The sequence below is a fragment of the Nelumbo lutea genome, chromosome 1 (genome assembly GCF_056320005.1).
Source record: "Nelumbo lutea isolate HS-2025 chromosome 1, American lotus-T2T, whole genome shotgun sequence".
Classification (NCBI taxonomy): Eukaryota; Viridiplantae; Streptophyta; class Magnoliopsida; order Proteales; family Nelumbonaceae; genus Nelumbo; species Nelumbo lutea.
The window spans coordinates 26,804,180-26,819,829 of record NC_142684.1 but is presented as its reverse complement, the minus strand read 5'-3'; the positions used below and the strand labels follow the sequence as shown (position 1 = coordinate 26,819,829).

Genomic DNA, 15,650 nt, shown 5'->3' with positions numbered 1-15,650 from the left:
GGGTACAATTTTTACACCTAGTTTAGTGCTTTGCATCCATTTATTTGTAATCATGATTTGTACTATTATCTGATATCAAATTTGTCCTTTTTGTATCATTTGCATTCATTTACAGTATAAATTTTGCATCTTAGTTAAAAATTTATGCAAAATTTGCACCACCTACATCAGTTCTTTCTCATATAAAGTGGCCATTGCATCATTTAGCTCCCCACTTCACGTGGGGACAACATCACCTTACTTGCTATTTATTTCTCACAAATAAATAAAGTCAAATATGAAGCCAAAGTAAACAAGAATTTACACTCAGCCTATTTGTGCTTCCATCCATTTATGCTAATGCAAATGAAATTTGTACGGCAACCAAAGTGAGCCTTGGCTCTCTCTTTACAATGCAATTTCACTTGTATTGCAACCTAAAAATGCAATTTATATATATCGTCTTACATTTTATATATTTGTATTCACATTTATTTGCATCTTTTCTAAATGCAGCCTAAACAAACAAGGCATTATGAGATCACTAACAGGACCAATTCTTTGAATGGTTTGAAGATGAATATGTGGGTTCATTGTGGGCAGAGATGTCTTCTCAAAACTTGTAATAGTTTTCCACCGAATTACTCCCTTTTTCTATCTTGTAGAAAATGACCCAGAGAACCCATTACCCATACACTTTATTTGAGCCCCACCATCACATTCATGAATACTATTAGAGTGGTAGAGCTGCACTTGAGCCTCTAGAACATGGAAGCTCTCCTTTCCCAATTCACTCTCCTCTCAAACCAGGCTTTGGAGGACAAGAACTTCGATCCTTCGACGATCGAAGAGCTTATGAAATTCTTCGAAGTAGAAGCCCACAGGTCATGGGCTGCACTGGATGTTGAACAGAAGAATGCAGTTGAAGAAGCTGAAATCTCCATGAGAGAAGCTGAGGACTACCTCAACTTGGTCATGGAGAGGGCCATGGACGACTTCAGGAGCTTTGAAGGGGAGCTGGGTCAGGCAGCAAAGGCTGAACTAGAGAGCCTGGTAAAAGAGGCAAAGGCTGCAAAGAAGAGGGGAAAGTTGATTGAAAGCGCAGCAACAATTGCGTCCAAGAAATACATGGAAGCTGCGCTCTCTTCCGCCACTGCTTCAGTGAAATCAGCATTCAAGGGATCCAAGGTTCATCCTTCTTAAGAGCTCTTTCTGTAACTAATTAGAACATCACCTCTAAATAAATCTATTTGTGGTTCTCATGAAGTTTCTGCTGATGTTTATTTATATATTTTAGAATTTCTGTAATTAATTAAGTAATTGGTTTTTCAGTTTTTTTTTTTTTTTTTTTGGGAAGATTAAGGGTCTGTTTGGTTGCATATAAAATGAAGAAAAATGAACAATTTCCTGAAAGTCATTGCTATTTTATGGTATTTGATCGCTTGTAAAATGGCTGTTGAAAACAAGCATTTCCAAAAAGCAGCACCAACGAAAATGACATTCCCTCCCACTTTCAGCAAGTCATTTTCTAGGCAGAGTTTGGTCCTCTTGATTCATCATCCATGTATTACTCGGGTTGTTTTCTAAATTAAAATAAAGAGTCAAGAAAAGTAGGAACATGATTTGTCTTCGAGAAAATCATTCGTTTTGTTCTTCACTTTACATTCAACCAAACAAAGCCTAATCTTCAATAACAAAATAAATTATGGAAATGCCGGTTGGTTCAGCCCAAAAGCATTAAAAAATATATATATTTTCTTGATTTAGCCAAATCACATCTTGAATTACAAATGCAATCACATCGACTAATTGCTATATTTTCAATATTTGAATGGCTAAGGATCATTATCCAGTGTCTTGGGAGGGGTAGATTGGAAAAAGACCTAACCTTCAGCTTTTTCTTGTACAAAGTGGTTGTTCTCAGACTCAAATTAAATTTCATCTTCATTCTTATGAACTTGCAATTTTACCAGTTTACAAAGCAACGACCCAAGTATATATGAACATGGCCGCGGCAAGCCGCAAAGCAGATTGTTTGTTTTGAAGAATTTCAACTACATCAATCTTAGATTAGGGTTTAGGGCTTTTACGCCTATTAACAATTTAACAAATTCTCAACCCAACCCAAGTTGCAACTTTACTCCAAATACCCAGGATAGACAGAACTAACATTGGATGATGGCCATTCAATTTGTAAATTTAAAATGATCAAAATGTGGTAGGTGGATAATTAACTGGTGGGCCTGAAAATGTTACATGTGAACCAACCATGTATGTCTTTATAACAGGGGAGAAGAGGTTGCTGTTGTTGTATAGCACAATGACCTATATTCAAATTATTGAGTTCCATGAAACCTGTGGTGGAGTGTTTGGCTGCCCCATTCTGCTTGGACTTTTGAAATATAATATCCATGATTTTCCTGATTTTCAAACACAATATTTTTTTTCTTTTTCCTTTTAATGGCTATGCTATTGAGTATTTCATCTTTCATCCAAGGTTTTAGGTGGGAATTCTAAATTTTTAAAATTTAAACCTTTTTAGAAACTTCCTCCTTGGTGTAACTTTTAAAATTTTGGCATTTTATTAGAAATTTTCATTAATACATTTTAAGTATTTTTCTTATTTTTTTAGTATTTTATATTTATATTATTTAATAATATTCTAAAATTTTAGACCAAGTTCTGAAATATGGGCTGAAATTATTCCACCCAACATGTGGCCTTGATTGAAACTGAATTAGCCAATATCTAAAATCATAAAAGTTAATTGGGCTGGAAAGAAGGAGAAGGGGGCAGAGATCGACAAGAAAACCCCTCAAATTCCGAGATTTTCTCTTTGTTTTATTCACTCGGACGGTACGGTTAACCTCGTCAAAATTACAGTACTGGGCCAATCAGTACCCATCACCGCATCATCTAAGTCCGTGAGGACGAGGACAAAGGCAACCGACACAACTGCCAGAACCCACGTGATATTGAATCGATATGTGGTTTCCCTAGTTGCGTACGAGTAGAACTGTAGACGATCCTTAGGTAAGAATGTGTACTCGTATTCTTTGTACACTGCAGTGACCAGTGAACCAATGATTCTTTTTATGAGGAATTGCTTAAGTGGGTTGGGTTAACTTAATGGGGGCTCCAAAATCTGGGCAACATTGTATTGATTCTTGGGCCAAATAATAGTAGAGAGAAAAATTGTTTGGAAATTTTTTTGTTAAATATATATTTATAATAGGGGTGCAATTTTTTTGGTAATGCTAATAAGGGTGCAACTGAATTTAGCTTTAATGGAATAATTCGGGTTAGAATTGATTAGACTGAATTTGAGTTTAATCGCAATAAGTTTAAATCTCATGCCAAGTTTGATTGGTTTTTTAAAACTCGAATTTGACCAATAAAATATTTATCTCAAAAGCTCACGAGTTTGTATATAAGCACAAGGTGACATTTTTATTTAAGCCACAAAAGCTATAACGCGTTGCTTCGTTTTGGATGAAAAGCTGTCGCTAGCTTGCTGCCTCTCAGCCTCTCCCTCTCTCAACGCTCAGCCGTAGTAGTGCTGTTGTTTCTCTGTTACCACTTCTAGCAAAGAATAAGTTTGCATAGTCACAATCACGAAGAATTCAAATTCAAGATCGATGTAGCACGACCTGTGCTGATCCATGTTAGACTAACAGCTCGGATCGATGTAACTAAAAAGGTCGGTAGGTTGGGTCTGCAAAGCAAACACATGTCAGAGAGCCCAGGGAGATGACCAGGGCGAGGGAGCTCTGATGGTCAAATTAGTAAGAGAGAGAGCGAGAGAACTAGCTTATAGCAGAGAGTGAGAGTAAGAGATCTAGTGTGAAGGTACCGTTGGAGGGCGAAGGATCACCCTTATATAGATCCCAAAATCCTATCACAGCATGTCCAACATATTCGAGAGTTATGGGCCTCAACCACCAATACTTAGGGGATACTCCAGAACGATCAGCCCATTAACCAAAATATCCAAAGGTAACCATTGCTAGTGGGCGACGTGTCTCCACAAACTTCAAGGATGTCGAGTGACTCGAACAGATTGGGGGAGCCATGCCACATAGGTTGGTTTTTAGGTTGGATAGTTCGTCAAGTCATTGGTCATCCGAGTCGAACTCGTAGCTTGAGGCTACTATAGGCCACTTAGGTTGGATCTACTAACCTGCCTCCAAATGGGGCTTGTAGTGTTTGAATGGCATAAGACAGTCTCGCTTGAAGCATTTCTCCAAGGTCCTACAATGTATGACTCTAAGGTGTCTTGAGATAGTTCTGGGTCACCACATAGCAGTGTGCAATTGGGGGTTTACTTTACCCTTCATCAGTTGCCCTCCACTTCTGAGCCTGAGGTGAACGGCTGAAGTGAGGGAAGTAGGTCATTCGTGTACGGCTCTTTAAGCACTTTGAGGGCAGTTCTGTTAGATTGTGAGTCGGTGTCGGCCCGGTTTGCATGATCGAGGTTCTCTAATAGGTCAAATGTTGGGCAAATTTGGACTTGACGTGAAATTTAGTTATTGTGGATGTCAAAAACATGCTAAACTAAATTTTATGCCTCAAAAGTTGAACCATCATGCCTTTTGGATCTACATAGTTGAATCAATAACAATTGTTGATGGATCGAGTCTTCCACCTATAAATAATGGAGCCTAGGGGGGTCCATTTCCACTTGTCTTTAGTGAGATCAGAGAGCTCGGCATGGTCAATGAGGTCGGTGAGGTCAGTCAGTTCCTTAGAATCTTTGGGTGAGCCTTCGCCCTTCCTTTCCTTTTCTTTTCCTTCTTTAATTATGTTAGGTGGCGAGTCTAAGAGAGAGGGGTAGTGGGCCGTCTGTGTCGAGGACCCTCCTCGGCACAAGAACAGTGAGGTTCCCATAAAGTGGCCTCGAACTCTCACAGGCAACCCAAGACCAAGTTGGAGTTCAGTCCAACGGAGTTAACAACTGAGGACATTCTCCAGCTTGTATCTCAGTACAAGATTCCCAACTAGTTTGGCTATTCCCTTCCTCTTGGCTACTTTCCTTGGGAGCATGAAAAGGAGGAGGTTTATGTCTTCAAGCACGCATTGAAGGTTGGGCTCAAATTTCCACTTCACCCCTTCATAGTTGTGGTCCTTAAGTATTACAACATTTCCCTAACTCAACTTCACCTGAACTTAATTAGGACCCTAGTCGGCACCATTTCTTTCTATCATAACTTCGGCTTCCCCTTAGTCCTCCAGAACTTTACCAGCCTTTGCCACTTGAAGAAGAACCCTGACAAGAAGTTTAATTTTTACTTGTCTTGCTACCTTGGTTGCAAGTTGTTGGGATACTTCCCTTCCAAGGTGCCAACCTAGAAGATGAAGTATTTCTTTCTCGCTACTAACAGTGGGTGGCCCTTCACCTTGGAGTGGAAGATGACCCTTAAGTTGGTTAGTGAAGTGACCTTGAGTGATCACCTGCAAAAGAGGGTGAGGATTCCGATCAACAAGAAGTCATATGTTAGCGAATTTCTAGCTGATGAGGCATTGATCTGAGCTGAGTTGGGTCCTCCTAGAGGTTGCTATACTGTTGAGGGGCAGGTGAGGTCGAAGGATCACCAGACCAGCGGGTTGTTCACATTAACCTCATTGACTAGGAGACTGAGGTGCCAAGCGACTAGACCTAGCTCAGAAAATAGACTTCCTCGGCCTTGGGCACCAAGTTGACCAAGGTGCCAACCCAAGATGCGAGCATGATTGAGACACAGGCTCTGTGGTTGAGCCTTGACTAGTCAGTGGCAATAGCCAATAGGATCCGAGACCCGAGGGTCATGCTTGAGCTAGACCAAGGCATCCTTCTTCTTGATGACAAAGAGCTACGAGAATGAGCTCACTTTGGTGCTCAACATAAAGCTGATTTGGGTTATCCTCACGATAGGCACATGTTCTAATTTTCTTCAATTGTCAATTTTCTTAACTTGATGTTGAATATTTTTATAGTAGGACAACAACCTGGCCCAAGACATGCTAGGGAGAGAAAAGGCTTCTTCTCACCTATGAGACACCGTAAGGATGTGAAAAGCCTCCAAGGTCAACTTGTGGGGGCCCAATGAGCATTCAATCTATTGTCAGCTATTTAGAGTAGGTGAAGGTGAGGGTAGTCGAGCTACAAGAGAAGCTATTGGAATCCAAGAAGAATGTTGCTGCCCTAACATCCAAGCTAGAGCACAAGGAGGTCGAGCTAGCGAAGCAGAGGTTAAAGTATGGTAAGGACATCCAAATCACCAAAGCAAAGGGTGCCAAGGAGTAGCATGTCGCCGATCTGTTTCGAAAGGAAAGGAACAAATATGCCACCGACTTGTTGAACAAATGATTTAAACTCTACTACCGGCTCGTTGCCTCTCTCTATCCCAATGTCGATCTGAGTTGGGTAAAACGCCTTGTCTCTCACTAAAGAGGTGGCGTAGAAAGTCAATGAGCATCGGTGTAATCCAAACCGGAGGATGATGCTTTTCCAAACGAAGTTTTGGATGTTCCAAGCTATGAAAGTCGTGATGAGATTGGTTTCCACCCACTTCATGAAGTAATCAACGGCCACAGCAAGAAACTTCCACTAATTGGTGGCTGGTGGGAACAATTTAAGGATGTCAATTCTCTACTGAGTGAATGGATAGGGGCTGGTGAGGTATTGTAGGTCAGTTGTTGGCTATCGAGGTACATTGGCATGGCATTGACAGTGATCACAACATTGTACCAATTGGAGGACATCTTCTCTCATGGTGGGCCAATAGTAGCCTTGTTGGAGGGCCTTCTAAGAAAATGATCTGCCCCCTAAGTGCTCACTACATAATCCCGCATGTATCTCCTTGAGTGCATGCTTGGACTTAGTAAGTCGAAGGCACCAGAGGTAAGGGAAAGTGAAGGATCGTCTATAGAGTTGGTCGCCAATGATTGTGTGATGAATTGATTTCTGCTTGATTATTTTACCTTCATTTTGGTTGGTCGACATTGTCCCATCCTGTAGGTAGTCCGAGATCAGATCAATCCAGCTCGATTGCATAATCTATATTGGAGCATCTTCCTCTATTGCCTCCTCAATGATAGGGCGAAGCAGGTAAGGTTGGATTTGAGTCGAGTTGAACCAAATACTTGGCTATTCGAGCTTAGTTTGCTGAAATTGTGTTAGGATCGAGCTCGAGCTCGGCTTGATTTTGACTATAATCTAAGTTTTTTCTAAAAAATAAAATTATACAAATATTTTTTTATTTTACATATAAAAATTAAGAATTATAAAAATTATTTATTACATATATTTATATTTAAATGTATATGTATGTATGTATGTATGCATGTATGTATGTAATAAAAAAATATTTATTTATTATACTAGGCTCACGAGTCTCACGATTCGAGCTTCTCTAGGCTCGAGCTTGGCTCGATAATCATACGAGCCTATATATTAGGCTTAAGCTTGGCTCGAAGCTCAGTTTAAACTGAGACAAGCCGAGCTCAAATAGCTTGTGAGAAGCTCAGCTTGTGGTCACCCCTAGAAGTAGGTCTTCAATGTGGACAATTCGCCTGGTGTTATCCATAGAACTGAACAACCTTAAAAGTGTTTCAGCCTGCATGTTTTCAGTCCTCAATATCTGATGAATGGAAAACAAGTCTAATTATCTAATGAGTTCTCGTACCTTTGCTACATATTTCACCATGGATATATCCTAAGCCTCATAATGTCCATTCACCTGATTGACGACAAGCTAGGAGTCACTATAGGTCTCCAAGTCTTTTATGCCAATATCCTTCGCAAGAGATAGAACAACGATCAAGGCCTCATACTCAACTTCATTATTGGAGTCCTAGAATTCGAACCTAAGTGCATACTCAGGCTTCCCTTCATCGAGTCCCAATAGGATGAGTCTAGCTCCGCTCTCTTTTTTGTTTGATGAGTCATCTATGTGGATGATCCAGGGCTCTACTCCCGACCTAGGGGAGGGTTTTACATTGGTGGATGCCTCCGAGCTAGATGACGACTCACCTGATGTAGGGACAACATGCTGAAAGTGCATTCTGAGATGAAATCTGCTAGAACCTGAGCCTTAATGGCTGGACACGAGTTAAATCAAATGCCATACTCGCTTAGTTTGATGACCCACTTGGTTACTCTTCCCGACACCTCATGCTTTTACAGTATTTGTCACAGGGGTTGGTTGGTGAGTACATCAATCATGAGAGCCTAGAAGTACAACCTCAACTTACTGGCTAAGATGATAAGTTTGAAAGCAAGCCACATTGGGGTATCTAGTCTTGGCTACATGTAGGACTATGGTTACATAGTAAATGGGTCATTGCACTTTGTCGACTATCTGGACCAATACTAAGCTAATGACCTTGTTATTGGCTGACAAGTACAAGAGGAGTTTGTCTCCAAGCTCAGGCCTTGTTAACAATGGTGGCAAGCTCAGGTAATTCTTGAGTTTTTCGAATGCAAACTAGCATTCTTTAGTCATTGGAACTCCTTGCACTTTTTAATTACTTGGAAGAAGGGGAGGCACCACCCTACTGACTTAGACATAAAGCGCTTGAGGGCAGTGACTTGGCCAATAATATTTGGACTTCCTTAACCAACCTTGATGATGGCATGCCCAAGACCACCTGGATCTTTTCGGGATTGGCTTCGATGCCATGTCAGGTCACCATGTGACCAAGAAACTTGCTCGACATAACACCGAACACACACTTATTAAGGTTGAGCTTTAACTTAAATTTCCTTAAAATATTAAAGACCTCAATAAGGTCGGCAATAGTTAGAAAAATGGCTTTTTGCAACCATGCCATCAATATAAATCTCAATTTTATTTCCAATTAATTTAGAAAAGATTTTATTTACAAGTCTATGGTAGGTCGCCCTAGCATTCTTGAGGCCAAAGGGCATAACCTTATAATAGTACAAGCTGATCTCGGTAACAGATGTGGTATTTTCTTGGTTTGTGAGGTCCATATGGATTTGGTTGTAACCCAAGTAGGCATCCATGAATCTTAACAGTTCAAACCCCAATGTGCCATCTACGAACCGATCTATCCTAAGGAGTAGATCAAGGAGCTTCCCAAATTGACATCAAGGAGCACCAAATTGGCAATTCAGTCCGGGTACTCTACTTCTCTAATCAAATTGACATCAAGGAGCTTCCCAACCTCCTTGTCAATGGTCCTCCACTAATCTGTGGTGGAGTTCCGTTTCCCCTAAAATTCGCCATGAGTTTTCAACATTTCTCTTAAACTCATCGTAACTTTTCAAAATGTCTAAAGCTCACAAGTCACTAACTTGACGTTAAATAGACATTAGGGTGTTAATATATTACCATTTTACCCTTCATAGAAAAATATAAAATACATACATACATACATACATATATATATATATATATATATATATATATATATATATATATTAATGTTTTAACTAAAAAGACATGAAAAAAAGAAAAAGGTTCAAAAATATTTTCAAATATAAAATACATAAAAACACAAAAATTACAAAAATATAAAACATTATAGAAATTACAAATAAAATAAAAATTATTTTTAAATTATAGAAACTATATAAATTGAAAAAACAAAAGCAAAAAATAAAAAATGTAGGAAAACACCAAAAATTATAAAAAAAAAACATAGAAACTAAAAATAAATAACAAAAAATATAGAAAAACTTATAGATTCTAGAAAATAGAAAAAATGTAAAAAATATAAATTATTAAAAGCATTGGAAATTAAAACAAAACAATAAAAATGCAAAAAAAAAAGAAAATTAAAAATTGAAAAGGCAAAAAACTTGAAAAATATAAACATTGGATAAAAACATAAATTTCAAATGTACATAAAATGATAGAAGTTATATAGAAAAAAGTAATAAAATGTAGAAAACAAACAAATAATAAATTTTTTCAAAAAAATAATTACAAAAAATACATAAAGTGATAAAAACTATATATATATATATATATATATATATATATATATATCAAATAAAAAAGAAAAAAATTAGAAAAAAGAAATGATCATTTTTTAAAAAATAATATATAAATTTTAGAAAAAATAAAGAATTACAGACAAACTAATAAAATGACAAAAATGTTTAGAAAAATCAAACAAATATTAAACATTGCATCCAAGGAATATTGTAATAAATTTTCAAAAAATATTTTGGACAATCAATAAAAATTTACAAAAATAATTTTGCATAAATTTTTAAAGCCCTTGATGGAGATTTACATTGTATATTCAAGTTGCAAAAATTTACAATACATTGCAAATATTTCAAAACACTAGAAATCTCTGAAATTTCTTATCATTGTTTTTGTTCCTACACATCTTCAAAATAGATATATGAGCAAGTGAGAGAGGGATAGTGATGATCGGACAACAACCTTCAAATAGTAAATCTAAATGATATAGAATGAGAGGGTGGTGGTGGTGTGGTGCCCATGTACTATAGATCTGAGCAAGAGAGGGTGGTGTGGTACCCACCTATTGTAGATCTAAATGAGAGAGGGTGGTGTGGTGGCCACCTATTGTAGATAGAGAGAATGTGAAGGACCAGAAGATCTGAGCAAGATGGTTGGTGCGGCATCTGGAGACGTGAGCAGAGAGAGAGAGAGAGTGAGCGGCTGAAAGATCTAACTGATATGGTTAGTGCAACATCTGGAGATCCGAATTCAACAAATATTTTGGACAATCAATAAAAATTTACAAAAATAATTTTGCATAAATTTATAAATTCCTTGATGGAGATTTACATTATATGTTCAAGTTGCAAAAAATTACAATACATTGCAAATATTTCAAAACACTAGAAATCTCTGAAATTTCTTATCATTGTTTTTGTTCCTACACATCTTCAAAACATAAATATGAGCGAGAGAGGGATAGTGATGGTCGGACGACAACCTTCGAATAGTAAATCTAAGTGATATAGAATGAGAGGGTGGTGGTGGTGTGGTGCCCATGTACTATATATCTGAGCAAGAGAGGGTGGTGTGGTGCCCACCTATTGTAGATCTAAACGAGAGAGGGTGGTGTGGTGGCCACCTATTGTAGAGAGAGAGACTGTGAAGGACCAGAAGATCTGAGCAAGATGGTTGGTGCGGCATCTAGAGACATGAGAAAAGAGAGAGAGAGAGAGAGAGAGAGAGAGAGAGCAGCTGAAAGATCTAAGTGAGATGGTCAGTGCAACATCTGGAGACCCGAACGAAGAGAAAGAGAGAGGGATGGTGCAGATCTAGAAGTTCTAAGCGACAAAGGCAAAGAGAAGATCAACAAAATGAGAGAGAGAGAAATAAGTCTAACCCTAAATTATTTTTTTCTCTAATTCACTAGTAAGGGGCAATTTGGTCATGAGAATTGTATTTATGCTTATGTGGACAACTTCTATTAGTGAATATTAATAGTGCTTTAACAGAAGGTGGGTTTTGGAAAATAAAAACTCACTGACATGGTGTTCTTTGGACGTTTTGAAAACTCACTACAATTTCCCTTTCCCCTACTTTACAAGTTTGACCAAAGGATTTACATTTAGTTTATGGGTTATCACAAAGGGGTCTATGCTGGGCATATCAGTGGCCAACCAAGCAAAAACATTGGATTTTAAATTTAAAAACCTTAGAAGTTTGGTGCACAAAGGTTACTCGAGGAGTGACCTGATCTAGACTTTCTTCTCAGGCTCGTTCTCAAATAGAGGAACTGAGATGGCTTCTTTAATAGGCTATCCTAACTTGTCGTTGGACTCTTCAAGCAGGTCAAGGTCTAACTTGACCACCAATAGTTTCTTTGCTTTGCTTTCCAAGGCCACCATATAACACTTATAGGACTCTAGCTAGTCCCCTTGAACTACCTCAACTCCTTGCTCGGTTGGGAATTTCATGGCCAAGTGGTATGTTGATACCATGGCTTGAAGGGTGTGTAAGATTGGGCGGCCAAGAATGGCATTGTAGGGATATAGAGTATCCACAACTAAAAAATCATGATTAAGCCTCTGCCTGTTCGGTGCGGTCCCTTTGAAACCGGTAGGTTTATTTTCCCTATGGGGTGAACTGCATCCCCACTAAAACTGACCAAAGACACATTAGTTGGGATTAAGTCTTTTTGGTCTAACTTCATCTTTTCAAAGACTTCTAGGGAAAAGGATATCAACTGAACTACCGCTATCAACTAAGATGTGTTTTACCTCATAGTTGGCAATGACAAGCTTCATGACCAATGCCTTGTCATGAGGTGGTCATGAGGGAAGTGGACTCCTCGTAGGTCATCTTCCATGAATGAGATCACCTCTTTGGTCTTTGGCCTTTTTGGTGGGTTTCTCGTCGTCATGCTGTAATTCTTGGATTGAAGCCTTCCCGATGGATGAGCTACACCTGACAACCATCTACCCCTGATGGCTACAACATAATTACACCTATGAGATATTCTTCCCGGGGCTCATTCCCTTGGTTCCTCAACTGCTCGAGTGCTTGGTTGTCTTTCTTGATAAACTGCTTTAGGTACTCATGCCTGTTCAACTCCTTAATCTCATTCTTGAGATCCTGGAAATATTTGGTGTTGTCCCCCTTGGCTTGGTAGAAGTGGTAGTATTGGTCTTGGTTCTTGTTCTTTGGGTTCCCCTTCATGCATAGTGGCCACTTGAGGTAGTCCATCTTCTTAATCTATATGACGATCTCTCCCCTCCTAGTATTTAGTAGTGTATAATTATGGTACTTTGTTGAGGGAGTTCGGGAACACTTAGGTGGTAATTTGGAGCATCTAGATGATGACCTTCTTTCTCATCGGCCTCACATACTGTTGCCTTCATCGCAGTCCTCGTCCTAGTTTTTCCTCTTCCTTTCTCCTTGGTCGCTCTGCTCCTCGATCGACTCCTCTCCATTCATGTAGTTCTCAGTAGACTTGTTCATGGGCCGGGCCGGGCTTTCACTTTATATTAATAGATTTTTCTAAGGCCCGAGCTTGACCCCGGCTCGACCATCGGGCCTACAACTTGGGCTCAACCCCGGCCCTCATTAAAAGGCCGAAGCCCGGGCTTGGGCCTGAGCCTGAAATTTATCCCATGTTGTTACTATTGCTAAAGCGGCTGAATAGAGAGAGAGAGCGTGAGAGAAATTATAAAGAAAAAAAATAAAAAAATGTATATATTAAATTATAAATATATATATATATATATTTCAATAAATATTATATTATTTATATATTTTATATAATATATAAAATACATATTATGTATTTTATAAAATATATAATGCTGAGTTGGGCTGGGCCAGGCTTTTTTGACAAATATCGAGCCCGACACGTAACATAGTCGGGTTTACTATGTTAGGCCTGAGGTCAGGCCTGCGGGCCTAATTACATGACCAAGCCCGATCGGAGTGTCGGCCGGGCCATCGGGCTACCTGGTCCATGAATAGGTCTAGTTCTCAGCACAGGTGCAAGGTGAGGAAGTCCTTCATGTTGTTTGGGGGTTTTTGGACAAGGAGAATCTGAGGTAGCAATCTTTGACACCATGGATGGTGACAGTAGTTACCTGGACAATTGGGTCAAGCCCTCAAACTTGCAAATATTCCAAGTTGAACCTTTAAACATACTCTCGGAGGCTCTCACTGAAGTGTTGGTAAATAGTCATCAGGCTTGTTGTGGTCTTGGTATGTCATTGGTTAGTAGTGAAGTGCATGTCGAAAATCTTGGAGAACTACTTCCAGCTCATGATGGAGTCTTGATGCCAATCCTGAATACCACATCCATGCTATCTGGCAGAAAGTAGTCAGGAAAGCCTGGCACATGCTTGCTTTTGAGGCCCTATGGAGTAGCATAGGGGCTTGGAAGCTCTCCACATGATCTAGTGGATCGGCCATTCCATCATTGGTTTCTAGGTTAAGCATCTTGAAGTCCTTCAAGCGTGGCTTGACGAAGATCTCAACAGATAAGTGCGAGGCAAGAACGAGCTCAAGGATGTCAGAGGTGTCACATCGGCTAGTCATGCAATCCATGATGTGTGTTTCTTGCGCCTATCTTGATGGGAACCTACCACAAAGTGAGGGGTATTGGTCCCTTGTGAGGTAGTCACTTAACTATCCACCTCCTTTGGGACATAGGTAGGGTCCTGTCACATTGGCTAGTCATGTGGTCCACAATGTGAGTGTTTCTTGTGCCTGTCTTGATGGGAACGCACCACAAAGCGAGGGGTATTGGTCCGTTTTAAGGTAGTTACTTGACTATCCACCCCCTTTGGGACATAGTTAGGGTCCTATCACTTTGACTTCTGGGTCCAAGCGAGGTGTTCTTGACTCCGATGATGTGGGGCCTATTGGTTCTTTGAGATGGCATGTTTCTTGCAATGATTATAGGGGAGTTGATGGTCTTGATCCTGAGGTGGCACCTGCATGGGTACTTCAGGCTAGGGGAGTCCCAGTGTAGCCATGTGTTGCTCCCAAGTCTACATGTGGAGGTCCATATATTGGATGTAGCACGTCGGCTCTTGAAACTACTAGGTGTCCACTTCGAATGGGACCACAGAGGAGTCAATGTTTTGCTGTTGTCCCTTAGAAGAGGATCCAGTGATGTTTTGTTGATCCTCTTTTCCATTAGGCAACAACATGTTGAAAAATGATAGAAAGTGTGTAGGGATGACCATTTGCATGTTTCCCACAAATGGTGTCAATTGATGTAGCACGATTTGCGCTGATCTTTACTAGACTAATAGCTTGGATGTAATTGAAGAGGTTTGTAGGTCGGATCTGTAAAGCAAATACAGTTAGAGAGCCCAGGGAGATGACTTGGGCGAGGGAGCTCCGATGGTCAAGTTAGTACCAAGTTGTAAGAGCGAGAAAGGAAGAGAGAGAGAGAGAGAGAGAGAGAGAGAGAGAGAGAGAGAGAGAGAGCTTATAGTAGAGATCAAAGTAGAGAGTGAGAGTGAGAGTATGATAGCTAGTGTTAGCATACCTTTGGAGGGAAAATGATCACCCTTATGTAGATCCCAAAATCCAATCACATTGCACTTGATGTATTTGGGAGTAATGGGCCTCAACCACCTATACTTGGGGACTATTTTAGAATGGTCACCCCATTGACCAGAGCATCTGGAGGTAACCATTGCCAGGTGGGTGACATGCCTCTGTGAACTTAGGGAACATCGAGTGACTTGAACAGATTAGGGAAGCCATGACACGTAGGTCGATCTTTCCAAGGTCGGATAGCTCATCAGATTATCGGTCATCCAAGTTGAATTGGTAGATCGAGGCTACTGTAGGCTGCTTAGGTTGGATCTACCAACCTACCTCAAAGCGGGGCCTATAGTGTTTGAATGGCATGAGTCGGTCTAGCTTGAAATGTTTCTTTGAGGCCCTACCACGTATGGCTTTCAAGTGTCTTGAGACGGTTCTGGGTCACCACGTGGCAGTGCGTAATTGGGGGATTACTTTACCCCTCATTAAAATTATTAGGGAATTTAGGCTATGTTTGGTTTGAAGGAAAATGCATGGAAAGGAAGGGAAAGGTAAGGAAACCTTTACAAACCTTGTAGAGGTTCTCTTGTCTTTCCGTTCCTTTCCCTACCTTTTCCTTCAAACCAAACATAGCCTTAATGTTTAGTTCTAGTTAGTTTATGCAAGTTTTTGTGTTAAAAACTTAGGATAACTAGAAGTGGACCCCTTATGTGG

General features: G+C 39.8%; 1 protein-coding gene across 1 annotated transcript; it reads left to right on the top strand.

Moving 5' to 3' along the window:
* Positions 1-747: 747 nt before the first annotated feature.
* Positions 748-1,182, top strand: LOC148874049 (uncharacterized). The gene has a single exon (XM_088952582.1). The coding sequence runs from the start codon at positions 748-750 to the stop codon at positions 1,180-1,182; it is 435 nt and encodes a 144-aa protein (XP_088808708.1).
* The last annotated feature ends 14,468 nt before the right edge of the window (positions 1,183-15,650 follow it).

Excerpts from the sequence above, each read along its gene's own strand:
- LOC148874049 (XM_088952582.1), top strand. The coding sequence starts at position 748 with ATGGAAGCTCTCCTTTCCCAATTCACTCTCCTCTCAAACCAGGCTTTG.